Raw genomic sequence first — 17197 nt, forward strand, 5'->3', positions numbered from 1 at the left:
TATAACTTGTTTAAGATAGCAGGATAGAAAAGAGCATTCTTTCATTTTAAAGCATTCTTTCTCCTTCTTTCCTTATTAACTCAGTTATCTTTCCCTGAGGGTAAATATCTACACATGACTGTGAAAAATAAATCTCCCACATATTCAAGCTCAGGCTTTGTACAAGCTATCAAATCTAATTTTTCGAAAGAACAAAAATATGTTTTCAGAAATTAAAATCTAATCTTACTTAAATGTTAGTGAAGTCCTTTATATTCCTTATAGATCTCGTACATCATTACATACTCTATTGCTCAAATACAATAAACCAAATAGCTTACTGAAGTTTCACAAACATTTCTCAATCCTTAATGTTAACACTGAAAATCTACTGGAGGGACATTTGGATCTTAAATTGCCTATACACTGAGGTCCAGTGTCTATCTTTGGGTACCCTGCCTAGCCTATAACTGCCACTCCAGAACACCGCAACTTTCCAAGTCCTTTGTCACATCTGCCAGCCCCATGTAGACATCTCAGCTGCTGATCGGAATGGCACTAGTTGCTTATGTTTACGCAACTGACTTGGCTTATGGTGGGATTCAGCTGCCAAGCACAGGCATCCAGTGTCATTTTAGATACTACAGGGTACCTGTTGACCCTTAATCACTGCTCCTGATGGCATGACTGAGCCCATGGTAGCCCCATGCAAAAGGCACCTTGTGCATCCACAGTGACTCAAGATACTTAATGTTAAGGCAGATGGATCTAACCTTTTGAATTTCAGCACCCTGACTGATGATACCCTGATCAAATAGGGAGCAAATGAATTTTAAGAGAACCAAGAAAGATCATGATGAAAAGAACTTTTTGTTCTCTTGTGAGGGAGAAGTTGCAAACCTGATTCTGGCTGGAACACTGGAGAAAAGTCTGAGAGGAGAAACCCAAGGGAAATGCAGGGCAGGAGTCCAGAACAGATTTTTGACAGACCTCTAAGGAAGGTCAGGGCTTCAGGGAAACATCTCTGGTGACTGATATCCTAGTAGTAGGAAAAGTTATCAGTCTTCCTGATGATTTGGTTTTGTAATAACATGACAAAGAGAGAGTTGAGTTTAATATTGCAAAATCACCTGTCTGGGTGGAAATCTCATGGTATTATCTTCTCTTTCTGTTCTTCAGAAGTGACTGAAATTCTCTCAGAAGATCCCAAATCAAGTTGGAGACTGTAGCTTAAAAAGGGACATCATCTTGTACACTATTGTATACTCACAGGATGATGGACACTGAGGGTATAGAAGACATGGAAGAGACAAGTGATCTGCTATGCAAGCCCGGCAACAGTGTCCACAATGACACAGGCAGCTCAGGGATGTAAAAAAAAAAAAATAATGGCAAAAATAGGGATGAAAAAGAAGGTTCTATACTGAATAACACACACACACACACAAAAAGTTATTTAATTAAAGCAAATATACTTCATATTGGGAAAATGATCTCCAGATCAGTTCTGACAGAGTCCTCAGATCCTGGCTAATCCTGTTGATTTCTTTGGTATTCATCTAAGTATAATGAAACAGAGGTTAGTCTTCAAATTACATATGTATGTGCTCAGTACTACAACATATGACAGTCTCTGAACTAAAACAGTCCTTGTGAAAAAAATGCAAAAAACTACTGTAGTATTTAATAAAACATAGTTGTCCAACAGGATTCTTCAGTAAATAAAATATTACTAATCATTTCCAGAGCACCCCAAATTTACATACGGCTTTATAGCCATAAAGACAAACAAGCTCTTTGATCTGAAAAGCTTATACTATAATTACTTTATATGGAAAAAATGATACACCCATATCTGAGATCCTTAGGTAAAGGAGATTTAGCTAAGATGAAAGAGTCCACAGCAGGGCAAGTGAATTGGTTGGTAGCATGGCAAGATTTACATACAAAATAAACTTGAAAATGATAGGATTATTTAGTCAGGAAAAAGAAAGCTTTAAGAAAGAACAAGCCTGAAGTATTGCAAGTTATGGAGGGTGTGCACAAACTATTTGTTCTTTTCTACTTTGTCAGATTTTACTATATAAGAATAAATGGAAGCATATACTCAGCAAATAAAAGAAAATGCCTGTACATACAGCACATGTTCTGCAAAACATAGTAATGCAGGGTCATTGCAGGAAATAATGTGATAGATTGGAGCAAAAGGATTAGATACATATAGGATTCACCAGTGCAAGCTAAACACGTAACAGTCTGTAAGCTATTTTCCTGCAAGTATCTGATAGTCAAGGAATTTGCTGCACACATACAAAATTGGACAGACTGGTTAAATATTCCAGAAAATCGTTCTAGTGGAGAAGGAGTAGGTATTTTTTAATACAGATTAGATGAACTGGTGGCTTGGCCAGCACCTTCCCCTACTTATACTTTACTCCATGTAGTTTAAATTATACTAAGTGTTGTCATGTTTTGGGGTTTTATATTGTTAAATAAATGCTGGCTATCTCACAGGGTACATCTATGCAGCACACTGGAGGATTGCCTAGCAATACTTCTACCAGAAATCGCAGCAGCAGGGAGTTGCAGGCTAATTTAGTTGGCTGTGAAGAATGCCACCATGCAAATTATTCTGTGTAGAGTTCCACACGGCTGCTGTTAGGATTCCTCTAACACAGAAATCTTTACAGCACTGTACTGAAGCATAGCATAACCTATAGATACAAAAATAATAACCTATTTTAATATCTATAGAACATAGGTTAGGAAAGGATACATTAAAAAGTCTGAACTTCCCTTGACTAGGTAAACTACCTAACAGAAGGGACAAAAATTTGTATGAGGCTGGTACATTTCACTCTGCTTCTTTGCAATGACCAGCTCATGTTTAGATAGAATTTAGAAATCACTTTGTAAAGTAACTTATAGCAAGTATATCATTCTATATTGATCAAGTGGTTGCTTGGTACTGGATGTCACATTATAAATGTCTAATGAAAAAAATAACAGCAACAACAGTTCTTCTCGGTGGGAAATACCACTGTGTGCATTAGAAACTGGGACTAACTGGGATGGTTTTTAGTTGGGTGGTAGCTTTTAAAAACAATTTTTAAGTTACATAAGATTATCTTCAGAAAGTGGGTAGACCTTCACAACAAAGGAATCTCAAAAAGTAAGGTTTATATATCCTCAGAGAGATGGCCTTCATATTTTTATTCCCCACAGAAATAAGAGTCAATATATGCTTGTAAAATGTGATTCATAACTGAACTAGGTCTAAGAGTTAAAGAGCAATAGAATACAAAATTCTTGCAATCTCAAAATTTGGCATTACATAAATTATCTATCACTATTATAAAAGGGGAATTAAGTAAAGCAACAATATTCCAAACACTGACCCTCAGTACAGTTCTTTTTTTTTTTAATACCATAAATACCTGCAAAATACAGTGAAGCTGTATTATCAAATCCAACAAATGTTACTATATTAAATTATTTTTAAAATTATCTGCTTCTCTCTATGGAGGCCAAAACAATGAGGGCTGATTGTCTTACTATACCCTAATGAATAAGTAAGCAAAATTGTTCTTCAATGTGTTTTTAATGTGTCCTCATTAGTCAGCCATTGTATATACTTTCGGCTTGCTCATCATCATTGTTATGTGGAATTTTCTCAATAATGCCTTTATGCAAGCGTATGATATTGTTAAAGGCTACCACTTTTGATCCAAGACAGTAATCATTTTACTCCAGCATATTTAGTCACTCTTAGCCATTATAATATTTCAGCCCAGCCATTATTTATTTAAATGTTATGTTAAAAAAAACCCACAGTATTACTGAATAATGTTAGTAAATTGTTTACAAATTCCAGTGATTACTTTGTAAAATAAAAGGGTTTTTATATGTGCATTTTTTATGAAAAGTAACTGTTCTTTGCCTTAGAGAAGAAAATGAATAAGAATAACTGACTTCTAAAAGACCGTGCATAACTTTTATTCACCTCTAATATATTGATTCTTAGCCATCTTCTTTCAAAACCACAGAATTTTATCCTTTCAAATCTCCCCTTAGATACGAACCAAACATGATCATAGTTTTATTGCTTTTATATACCCTCATCTTGATTTTCTGACATAAGAGAGTAAAAAGTGAATCTTCTCTTTGAATATGTACCATCACTGTTTTCAACAATGTTCATATAAGATGCTTTTAAGTATTTTTTTTCACTCTCTCTTAATGTACGTAAGTATCAACTTCCCTTTCGGAATGACAGAAGTAAGCAGAAATTGACATTTATATGCCTGTAATGAAATCCAAATCTTTTTCCTGAGACTACACAGAATCTTGTTTAAATTTAAATTACTGCTGCCAGCCTTTATTATCTACTATATAATCACATTAAATTTAATCAGATATACTGCTGCCACTTCTGTGAAATCCCTCTGTAGTGCAGTCACTATAATCCTACATATTTTTACTATCTTCAGTTTATTCTGTAAGTAAAAAAAAAAAAAAAAAAGAGGCATCTTATAACCCAAGTTTCTCAGTATTTATTCCAGGTAATTAAGTAAAATCCTTTAACGCATACTCTGCTGTTAACAGCACAAAAACACTTTCTGGAACTATGTCTTCTTTAATCTAAACTCATGTCACATACCCAAAGAGAGTAAGATATTGCATTTGCAGTTGAAAATCAATAATGTAGTTTATGTATTATTCTTCTGAACACAATAGGATAAATGTAAAAGCAAACATTGCAAGCAACGACCTACTACACAAGATTAAAGGGATTGATCTGAAGAAAATACTTCAAATTGGAACTTCAGTTTTATTAAGTGTATGTGTCAGATTTTTTTTTACTTTAAAATTACTTTTAGTTCAAAAATTCTCATGACCTCAAAAAATATGGAGAATAGTTATTGTTATTAAGTGAAAACAACTTTTCAAATTCATTCTTAAGTAAAGACTGGAAATATATAATAAACTTTTGAACACAGAATACTACGAACCTCTTTTAAGAGTCAATTTTAAGAAAAAAATCATCAAAACAAAATATCAAATTTATGAAAGGAAAAGATTAAGATCTATTGTATCGAATATATCCATCTTGCAAATATATATATACTCATACACACACATATGGCAGTGTAGAAATTCTTAATACCCTATTTTTTGTTTTGCAATCACGGGCTGTCCAAAGCAAATAAAAAGTAACATTCTCTGGTATTCACAAGAATTTTTTCTTACATGGACATAAAGCCCATACTTCTTTTTTCTGGGTTTGTTTTTTTTTTTTAAAAAATTAAGAAACACAATGAGCAAATACATTGCAATAAATACAGCATATTTCTGTTCTTAATATTACATTTTGAATAATTTGTTCTCACACAAATACATACACAGGAACCTCAAACCTGACAAGAAACCAGTAATGATGTTAGCGCTCCAAGGATAGGGGAATCGAAATTAAAGCAATTTACTTGCAGGAGCTCAGGAAGATTCCTCACAATACACACTTTCACATTCTTCTATTCATTCTCCCAACACACTTACTTTTTCTGGGTCCCTGCTTTGCAAGTTGTACCTATTTAAATTTTCTTACTTGCTCTTGAATTCGCATAGATTGTTTGAATACACACTTGATGTGTAACCTCTGCATTATAATACACCTCTAAATTTAGCCCTGATATTTTAGTTTGTAGTTCAAATGTATACCATGATGTTCAATAAATTTTCCTCTTATAAGAATTACAGGTGTTTGTTTTTAAGCAGCTTGTTCTATCAAATCAACCGTGTTAAAAATGCGTGTTTTTAATGCAGCAATGAAAAAAGCTGGAAAACTCTTATGTAAGATGGCTGCTTTTGTTCTTGAAATTACTGAGCCAGACTGCCATCTATTGGAAAATAAATACTTTTTAAATTATACTTTTTTTTAAACTCAAACTACTCTAAGTTATTGTCAAAAGCTGATTTTGCTAGCAATCATACTTAAGACAACTTAATTTTTTAAAAGGAAATGCCTAAGTTAAGTAAACTGTGATACAATCAAGGATTTTCCTACATCTTTTTCCATTTCATGTTTTCGGGAATGTCTTTTGAAGTACAGCTCCTTTTCTGACTTGCTGAACAACCAAATCTTAGTTAGTGGGAGTGAAAGTTTTGTATTTAGCAAACATAGAAAAACTGTAATATGTCAGCACGGAACAATACGCAAGTATAAAGCTTTCCCAGCTCACCTGCGCAGCAGCTATCAGGGTTTTCAGTGTCTTTGCATACACAGGGAAACTATAGACTGTATTCAAGTCATGATGACCAAAATGGGAAAAAAAGGCAGAAAGGAGCTGGGGGTAAAAATCTATGAATCCACCATCAACCCCACCCAGTGTAACAAGCCTTTGAGAAAAATTGGCAATTCCAACTGAAATGAGGCCTAGGTGTACACATGCCTTTTTGGAGCTCTCTCTGAAGTAGCATAACGCTCATTTCCAGTTGCAAAATTACGTTCAATCTGGCCTTTAATTTTGTCTTGTATCTCATAATACACCTGTTTCAATGACTGGTAAAGATGGACTAAGAAACATGGAATTAATATTTTACATGACAGCACATCAAGAGTACACTGAAACACAGCCACAGTTGCAAAATCAAGCACTGAAATTACAAAGTTTCCAGTGTAGCTTTAACTTGACTTTTAGTTTATTCTTCATACTGTACTCTTCAAACAAAAGAACACGTTAACTTATTCTCATCTGACTTTGTGCTGTTCAGCAAACAAGCATTCACAGTTTTCATCCTCTTCATTAATTGCTCTCCTCATTCAGGACACTAACATAGTCTGCTTTTCCAAAACCCAAAAATTTTCCCCCAGCTTCCCTTTAAGCTTTTGGAATGGAAGTGTCCTGTGAGGACATTTTTACTGATCTCCAGATGAGTTCCTATTCACTTCTACACTGTGGTGTCTATTCTTGTTTTTCTTACTTTTACTTACTTCTCCATTGTACCCTCCCCCTCCCAGATGTTCATACCTTCCAGTCCTCAAGATCCTGCCCTTCAATTTTCCTATTCAGTTCTTCCATGTCCTGAGGAAACTTAAGAGTCAATACAGAGCTGACTAGTAATTTGGAATTAAGATGACTAAACCCAAAATTTTCATCCAGAAAGCTCTTTTTCAGGTTCACCTAACCTCAGAGTTGTGCAATGTCTGTTTCCTATTTGACTTTAAAATACTATAAGCACATAAACCTTTACACTGTAAAGAAAAAACCTTGGGTTTTGTTAATGCCTTACATCACACGTTACACACCTTGTCAACAGAAATATATTATGTAATGTGTACTGTTTTCAATGCAAAATTTGACAAAAAGAAGGAAGTCCATTAGTCGAAACATATCAGAACAACTTGCTAAGTGGTTGGACTACTAATTTTCCAATAACTCAACAAATGGAAGAATGGATTCAATTCCTTGGCCTAAGAGAGTTCCAATCCACAACTTCTTCAAAATAAAACGTAGTATTCTATAGGTGCTGTATCACTGAGCAACAAATAATGCAAGACATCTGATGCCAGAAAAGGAACAGAATTTGCTAGTGAATAGGGAGTCCTAAGTCCTACTCTCAGGACTGCACTGGTATTTTTCCAGTGGTCGTAAAATCCAGAAAGAATACTGGAGGGGATCAACAGGCTAATGCTCGGTTCTTTCATTTGGGGGACTATAAATGCAATGTCAAAATCCACCCTTATGACATAGAGAGAACTGAACACCACTCTCCCACTTTCCAGATGAAGCCTTTTACTGTTAAGTTACTGCATTAAAAAGCAGGCATCTCCACCACCCTTACACTAAACAAAAACAGTGAGCCCTGCCCTTTCAAATAAAAGAGGTTGGCACTTAGATTCAGGAGAGAATTCCAGGCTGTGGATCCTAGCTAGACAGACACTCCCTTCTGCAGTCCTGAATCAATCTAAACTTATTTTAGTCAGAGCAGAACCACAGGTGATTTGGCCCTCTTCAAAAGAGCCAGTTGTTAAAAAAAAAAAAAACCACTTTGAAGCACACTCTGCTTCCTGATGCTTTCTTTCATGTGCCCCTGCTAGCCTCAGGAGGTGGCTCCTGAGGCTCCTTGACCCAACTTCAGTTTTTGACCCATAAGCTACTATTCCAAAGAGAAATTCCTCAGTCCTGGCCTCCTATTTCTCTGAACAATAGTATGATGCAAAAAAATGCAGATGCCTTCTAGCAGCCAGTTCCTTTGCAGAATCTCCCCAGGGGTCACAAAGTGTCACAACTTCAGTTTTGGAACCTGTTCAGATCACTGGACTACAGAAGAATTTGAAAAGCCTGCACCAGTCATCATCTCTGGAAACAATATTTGTTCAGAAAATTGCATCATCTGACACATTACCAAGGACCTGACTTCTACATCTCTTCAGAGCTGATGCTGGCATAGTCAACAACGAATAACAGAGAAGACCCCACCTAGTCTACTGAGATTTTTGCAGAAGCTTCCCAGGGAGGAGAAAACTAAAGTCAGAAAAAGCTTGAAGAATCTTTCTCTTCTTTAATACATATCCAAGGAATCTATTTCTGACTCTCCATATCTATATATGTCTCCACTCTTCTCTATCTCCACATTCTTATACATAAATGTTCTTTTAAGTTTCTTCAGTCGTCACCCTACTGTCACATTTCTTCCACCACCATGCTTGCTGGTCCTGCCCCAGAGTACTTTGGTGGCATTCAGCTTTGCACCCATTTTCAGAGCTAAACATGTCTCTTCATTTTAGTACTTCTTCCTGATCACACTTTGATGGCTCCTTACAGCATGTGTGGGTTTTCATATCATCCATGCACTATACAGGGATTCTACACACTAAAGGAAGGCAGCACATTCCCTAAACTAAAAGACTCTGTGTCAAAACTGGGAGCAACTTCCTTTTTTTGATGCAAGGCAGCCAGGTAGCAACCGAACAGACTGAGTGACCTTAAAATACTTTAAAAAATGAAACGGATGTTTTAGATCAAACAGGAAAATCCCACATCACAGCAAAGAGTCCTCTCCATATGGGCCTGTATAGTTGTGTTTGCTCTAGGGGAAAATGTGCTCTGCCCTGCATCCCAACTTCATGTTGGGAGTGTGTACCCATCATACTGATTCTAGCTTTCTTTGAAAGCAAGCTGGGTGCACTAGTAGGAGAGCACCACAACATGCTTTAAACAGTCCCCATTTTTGAAGATCTGTTTTCACATCCAGTTCAATATACAAATAGCTGAAATATCAAAAAACATATTGCCTAATTTACCTTTGTATTTGCTTGCTACAAGTAAATTACAGATTTAGTGCCTGAATACATCCTATTCACATTGTATTTCATTCATGTCTGTAAAAATTTCAGTCTGAGTAGACAGAATTATATGGATTACATTTTCTGCAAAACAGCAGCTGAGCAGACTTAAATAGCACTTAGCACCTAAACACAGAGAGAGGCTAGAAAGATGTATAAAAATGCTTAAATGGGATCAGTACCTTGTTCAGACTGACTTCCATATGGGTTATGTGTCTAATCATTCAAACACCTAGAAGGGCTTTACAAAAGTATCTACCACATTTCAGGGCAGCTAACCATCTTTATAGATCTCATTCTGTCTACGTATATTGTAATAAATCCTCTAGAACATAAAAGTCCTTAACTTGACATGTTTTTTTACCACATGAGAGAGCATAATTTTTCTTAACTTATAAACAACATTAATTGAAATTTAGCACTTAGCATTTTTCTTCTCTACTTTATTCCCTGGGCAATCCCATTTACTTTACTTATTGAGGAAGATAATTCAATTTTAAAAAAAAAAAAAAAAAGGCTTATTACACTGTAAAGAAAAAATGAATCCTGGAGCACTTTATTCACAGGATTAGTAGTAATGAAGTCATATTTTCAACTATAGTTGGAAACCACTGAAGTATCACCATCACAACAATTTTCAGGATTGGAAACTCAGTCTTTAATACCATTAGGCTACTAGGAAACTATATAATAATAAAAAGTATAAGAATCATAACTGAAGAGGCTTAGCTGCTTCTTTCGGGGGGCACTTCTGATCAGATTCTGCAAGGATTTAGTTTCTGCTATAGTACTGAGCATACTGATTTTAATTGATTTCTTAAAAAACCCTTCCTTGCACTTCTCATGCTCAAAAGAACAACTAACCTGAACTTGTGGTCATATTAGTGGTGCCATAAAAAGCCATTCTGAGGTGTGGTCAGCAATATCTTTGTAAAATAAGGGAAATATTAAATTCTAGATCTGTAAGGGGCACATGCTACATTATTTTTTTCCGTTATAATGTTAGACTTGTACTATTCTCACTCTTGTACGTTTCTTTCTTGAATGTGCCATAAATAAAGCAGATATAACTGAACACATTGTCTTTGTATCCCATCTTACTTACTACATTAAGCTTGGTTTGGCTTCCACTGGTCATAAGTTCTTCCTCTGATACTTTACTAAAATTGTCCAGATAATTGTCTGATATTGTATGAGACAGATCTTCAAAAGAGTATTCCTTTTCTTGGCACAATTTGATTTCATCTAAGAGCTTTGATAATTCTCCAGTCACAGCTTCACCTTTAAAAACAGACACACCATTAGTCAATAATTAGAATACCAGGGGTAATTTATGCCTAAAAAGGAAATGCACATTCTTTAAGTTTTATTGAGTATCTGTTATATTCCATGCCTTATCATCTAAACAGTGATCTTCATGCACAATTATCCCCCCAAAAATAATGGCATCTCATTCCAGAATGGGAATCACTGGAGGTAATCTACATACTTCTACATTCCTCTATACCTTGCATTTAATTAGGATGAATTACAATACATACTTACCCTTTCTCTGTTTTCTAATCCTGAAAATTCACTAGAAATAGCAACTATCCGAGAACGTAAAATTAACCCAAGAAAGGAAAGTTTCTACAAATGTACAAAATCAATGTCCCATACTCTGCATCTGCTTCATGCTTGCTTCTGTGATCAATTAATACACTACATAGGCTTCATAAACAGCAAGTATGTTGGAACTGAGTTTCCAAGAATGCACATCTGTCCCATTAAAGCAGCTATGTTTTGTAAACAATTCTTGCTCACTTTCCCAGGATCAAATGGAATGGTGGAAGGATATACTGGGCAAAACCCACAAGTTTAAAACATGCCTCCCTACAGCAGTCTATCAGAACCCCATGTTTAGTGCATTCTGCATTGTGCTTCATGTTTTCTCCTTAATTTATCAGATATCTTTAATTAAGAAATTTACCAAAATAGTAAGACAATGGGCTTTATATGTCTGTACTAACTGAGGGCCACTGTTAGAAAAACTAGAAGTATTACAATCTCATCAAGTGCTAACTTTTCTGCAAATAGCCCACTGGCAGCAGCAAGACCTCCATAGAGTAAAAAGCTACTTGTAATGAACAACTGCATTAGGTTCTGATAATCTATTGCATATGTGTTACACAGCTGCCTTGAGTAATAGCAATGAAAATGTGAGTGAAAGCCAAGTTTTTCCAGGGGCAAATAGGAAACCCCTTCTCTTGGCTTGGTTTACAAGAGAGATATTTTTGGAAACTACAGCCCTTAGATTTGATAAAATACAGAGATAATTCCATTTTACTTCACCTTTGGGAATAAAATAATGACAAGGAAAACCAGAGTGAGTATATTAAGCTCAGCTTACATACAACACACATATATATATTCACGTAACTAAAGAAGCCCCAGATAAGATTATGTTTGGTCTAGAGCTCTTTTTGTGTCATTTTTCTTCATAGTCACTGTTTGTTATGCTAGGTAAACATAAATATTCTAAAATATTTTTTAAATTACAACTATGTCCAGTTATGACTGAAATTTTCAGAGCCAAGAACAGAAGTTGTTAATTAAAAGCCTCTAATTGCCTTTTGGTATTTAAGTAACAGAAATTTTGCATTCAAAACTCTTGTTATTCTTAGTCAATGGTAACTTTGCACAAAACTTGTAAACTAAACAAAGATATAATCAAGTTTATTTATATTCTGCTTTTTGATTAGAAAATTGAAATTATTCCAGATTAATATTATAATAAATAAAAATTGTAAGTAAAATACCTAAATATTAATTTTAGAATATTAACTATTCTGAAATTATGATACAGTGCCCTAAAAAGAAACAGGACTACTTTTTCCTACAGTATTATGTTCATGTCCCCAATCCCATGTTCTCCCACATATGGCCCGCAATATTTCTTACTGGGCAAGAATGAATCCGAATCCTGTGTGAAAAAAACGGAACTGCATGGGTGCTGACTGACCTGTGAGTAAGCGTATGCTAACTGGCTGGCTGATTGCTGCCAGAACGAATACATAAAAGACAAATTTTGCTCATTTCTTTCAGTGCAGGTACTAATTAAGGTCTCTCTCCTCTGTCTTGCTACCTATTTTCATGAAAGTCACAGAAAGGTAATTGATATTGCTACCCCTCTTCCAAATTTGGTTTAAATTATTTGAAATTAGATTGTCAGAGACAATCGGACAGATGGATAGGAAGCACAATCAAGTACAATTTCTTTCCTTTACCATCAGATTACACAATAGACAAACAAAAACCAGCTAGCACATTTTATAGTATTTATACCTTGAAAGTGGAAACAAGGAACGTGAGATCATGACCTTATCGTTAAGAAGTAAAACATATTTTAAAAATATTTACTACTTAATTCCAGGACAGACATTTCTATTGCATAGGGTAGTTGACTTAATGATTCTACTAATCTCAAAGGAACTATTTATCTTCATAGACCATATGCCTGTTAAGTACCCCAATGGGAAACATGAATGGAACTAGAGCATTTGTTTACTATCACCATGAAGATCATAATCTGGTATGCAGCAGTAAGCTTAGTTTTCTCATGAATGAAAACTCTCCCTGTAGAGGCGTTTAAAAAAAAATACAAAAAACCAAACCAAAAGAACAAAAACAAACCCATGCAACAAAAAGAAGAGAAGCTTAGTTATTTGCCAGCAGTCAATTACATTTAGTTTGGATGATTACAGAAGGCAGAAGTCAGGTTTGGTTCTACAGGAGGATGATTTTCATGGAAGAGCAGGATGCCATCACACTCAGGAAGTGCCCTATTTCAGTGGCTGTGGTGTGTAAAGGGGGAATCAGAACATAAGATGAAAGCACGTGCACACAACAGTGATAGCCACGGTATATGAAAGATATGTTAGAAGATGAATGGAAGAGCAGTACACATATGATCTTTGAAAGACGCATCCAAATGTAACACAACTGGAAGAGGTGCTCACTGGGAAAGATAAAGTAAATTCAATCTTTAACTTGAATGTGAACAATGCCTGCCCAGTATTTCGACATATCTAGTATCCTTCTCTTTTACTTGATTATGAAATGTGTAAGGTCAAATACAGATAAATCAAAAAGATTTAAGATCAAATAAAGTAATACATTGTAATCCAATCAGTGACTTTTCCTTTCTGAGAATATAGTTCTTTGCTTTCCTATATGACATGGATTACAGTGTATGTAGTCAAGATAGGTAATTCATGGTGAAAAAAAAGCTTCTCAATATCAATAACTCTCTTAATGTGTCCTTTTCATTTCATATGTTTGTATGAATGTGTTAGCAACATAATTTTGATATTAAAGAGAAGGTCAGTACAGTTTCTGTATTCACAGAGCACATGTATTTACTTTTAGCCTTCAGAGACGGAGGAACTTCTGGGGACAAAATGCAAGACTGATGTTCTGCGCATTCCAGTGGGCGTTCCTCTGAAATACTTGCATTTCCTGTTTCCATATATTCTGCGATTTAAAGATACATATATACTTAAACTCCTGAATTAAGGGGGTTTATTCCAATCAAAAGTATATTTGCTACTTCATTTTTCATTAAAGCCTTTCCATTTTTTCATATTACAACCTTGTAATTATTCATAAACACTGCTGCAAGGCAATAATTTATTGAAAGTATTACAAAATGCTATAATGGCCAGTTCTTCAATCTGCTGAAACCGTTACAGAAATCTCATTATAAGAGTAATGAGTTGCGACTATCCCTGTGTTTTTCCTGTCTCCCTTGAACTATCTATGTAACTGTTCCATTATATTATTACTGTTTAGTCTTCTTTTGCTCTAAATTTGTTAAGATTTTTTAGTCAAGATATTCAGAATGTTCCCAATAAGTACATATATTGATACTTTTAAGAAACCCAAATACTCTGCTTGCAACACAGAAATAGTACATGAGAAAAAAGAATGCAATCTCAAAAATTTAGTTAAAACTAGCCATCTAAAAAGCAGTGTTCTAAAATTTTTGTGCTTTTCCTCCTTAAAACTTCCCTTGTCCCACGTTCGTGATGATGTTTATAAAAACAGAAAAAAGTGGAATGATGAATATGCTAACCTTCAATTTCATTACTATTCTTTTTGTGTAAATATATACATTATTGTCATGTGCTTTTGTACACAGGCTAGCTCAATGGAACACCAAGACCTTAATAAATGTTATCGTAGGACAAAAATTAAATAATAAATTAGAAATTAATTTATGCAATAGTGGCACTTTTTTCCCAGTAGAATGACTGGTTCTCAGTTGAGGCAGTTATTCTGTATCTGCATTTTCTTTATTTTATGAAGTTGCCTAAACAAGTTTTTTCTGACACCAGAGAGTAACCACAACAGTACATGTTGCAACACACACAAAAGCAAATTACAATAACTGCTTTCACCAATAACACACTGAAGGGCTAAAGAGTTTCTGGGAAGTGAAATCTCCCTGATTTAATTTCTACAGTCTACAACACACTTGTTTAGCTTGCTGCTATTCCTGATTAAATAACAAATCCCAAAACCCAAATACAATCTGTGGTAAAATAGACATCTGAGAAAATGAAACTGGAAATGGCAGTGAACAGCATGCAGTTTCAGAATGCTTTGCAGTTTGTTGGGCTTTTTTAAATGAATGTATGATTTGAAGGTGTCAATATATTAAGTTTGATGGCTGGCAATGTTCCTCTGGATAATCTGTCATACATTTCTTCATATGAAAATGGGCACTTCTATTTTTTTGGGTAGTGCTGAAAGCAAAGAAGCAAAGATGAGCTATAGGAGACCATGAGAAAACCAGCAGCATGACAAAATGCTCTGGAACATTTTGCAGCTCTGTCAGCTATATTATTTGTCAAGTTAACATGCAATATGGAGGAAAATTAAAAGGAAGCTAGACCCAAAGAAAAATAAAAGGAAAAAAGGAATTCATGCCTGAAAATATTTGCTTGATAATTGTGCAATTGTCCAAAAGCAAACCTAAAATGAAGTTCTACCAGGAAGGAGTGTTAAAATTATTGGATCAATACAGATATTACTAGGAAAGGAAATGCTGGGGAGATTGTGGAGGACTTTAACCTTGCTGTCCAATATTAATATAAGATTGTGGTTTTAAAATAATACTCTATTTTTATTCTTTGTAAGGCCCCACTTTCAGACCAATGCACCTACCTGCTGAAGACTCGTTCTGAGGAGGAAATCCCGTGTTCAATGTAAATCTCAAATACTTATTTTAAAAACTGCAGAGTTTCTTCCAGAAAACCTCTACAAAAGGCTCAGCACAAGGTATGGTGTAGAGGTTTAGAACGGGCCAAGTGTGACATCCTTGTAAGAGTGCAACCCTTAAAACTCTGGAATTCTGTGGGACTTCTAATCCTAACTTAGTTTTATACTACTGAAAATTCTACCGGATATGTACAAGACAAATAAAGACAGGGACTCAGTTGTGAGAGGCTTGTAGTCTAGGTAAATGTATACTTACCCATAATATTACCAAGGAAACAGATACAAAACAGGTGATCTATGTCAAGACTCAAAGGCAAAGTACACACAAGCAGTGGATGCTTCCACCAGCAACCGAATTCTATTCACCTGAAGCTGGCTAGAAATTCATCTTCAAAGCCTGCCCAAATGTATTGAAAAAGATGATACTGTTACGATCATCTGCACTGACTATGGTGTACTTGAGAGGCTGCTCTGGATTCTATCACTTTCCTCAAAAAAAAAAGAAAGATAATTCAGAACAAAGCCAACCTTAGTCAATTACACCACTTAACAACCTGAACAGTTTCCCCATCTGTGGTGTCACAGAGTTTAGAGAAAAGCCTGTCATTCTTATGACAGGGGAGAGTAAAGGTTGTTTGGGACACGACCTGTCAGATTCATAATGCTTCCTTCACCAGCTTACTATCATCCTGTTCCATGTTTCAAAGACAGCCAGCATGACTAGCATGTAAGGGGTGAAGGAAGTATATGTTAATACACACTTCAGAGATGTTTCCTTACCATATTGGTTTGGGAACAATGGAGTATTTTACTTCTGTTGACGCAAACAGCAGATTATAGTTCAGTGAGGATTAATACTAAGAATCTCAAAAACTTTGCCTGCTTAGTAGCATCCTTTTCTATGGTTATCTGATTTTAACATAGCCCCACTCAATCTAAATAGGGCCATGTGCACAAAAAGTAATAGCATAAAAGTGGTCATACAATAGTGGAAATAAGAGCGGTGGGGCATATGAACCCAAGGAGGTAACAAGCACTGTAAAGTTCAAACTGCCAGAACTCCAGCTTTCTCATTTTCTGTTATTCTGTTTAGGCCAAAGCCAAGCAGAAGAGAAAGCGTTAACATATAAGCAGGGAAACACAGATGCCTCTGTGCAGAGTGGCCAGAGCCAGGATGAGAACATGGCCCAGGTCAGCTGGAGCTGCTGTGGAACTTCCAGCGGCAGTAAAAGCTCAAGTTCTAGCATACAGCTTGTTTTAACTTCAGCTCCTCTAGGTTAAGGTGAGAGACTCAAGATTTTTGCTTTATTTATAAACCTCAGCTTTAGAGTAATGGCTACATTAGCCTCAGAGAACTTTTTATTTTTCCTTTTAATGGAAAAAAAAAAACAAATTACTTTTTTTTTTTTTTAAATTAATTATAAGCTCCTTTCCCTTTTGTTTTGAAAGCCTACTTTGGCTGTGCCATGGGGTGGATTTGCACAGAGTTCCTGCCTAGTATGACTTCCCCTAAACAGAAGAAAAGGTTTTTTAAAAAAGCCAAATTTGGTTAGAATAAAAATCTGAACGTGCACCTTTTCAAAGAGAAGACTTTACAAGTAACTAGATCGG

At 35.4% G+C, this 17197-nt stretch overlaps 1 protein-coding gene across 3 annotated transcripts in view; it reads right to left on the bottom strand.

Moving 5' to 3' along the window:
• Nucleotides 1–17197, bottom strand: part of ANKS1B (ankyrin repeat and sterile alpha motif domain containing 1B) — a 465181-nt gene that overhangs the window by 365474 nt on the left and 82510 nt on the right. For all 3 annotated transcript variants that reach the window (XM_068400458.1, XM_068400457.1, XM_068400456.1), the window contains exons 7-8: nt 13727–13837; nt 10431–10606 (exon numbers count right to left, since the gene is read on the bottom strand). In XM_068400458.1, the coding sequence (XP_068256559.1) occupies nt 10431–10606; nt 13727–13837 (287 nt within the window). The remainder of the gene's footprint in view (nt 1–10430; nt 10607–13726; nt 13838–17197) is intronic.

Source organism: Nyctibius grandis, chromosome 5 (assembly GCF_013368605.1).
Source record: "Nyctibius grandis isolate bNycGra1 chromosome 5, bNycGra1.pri, whole genome shotgun sequence".
Taxonomy (NCBI): Eukaryota; Metazoa; Chordata; class Aves; order Nyctibiiformes; family Nyctibiidae; genus Nyctibius; species Nyctibius grandis.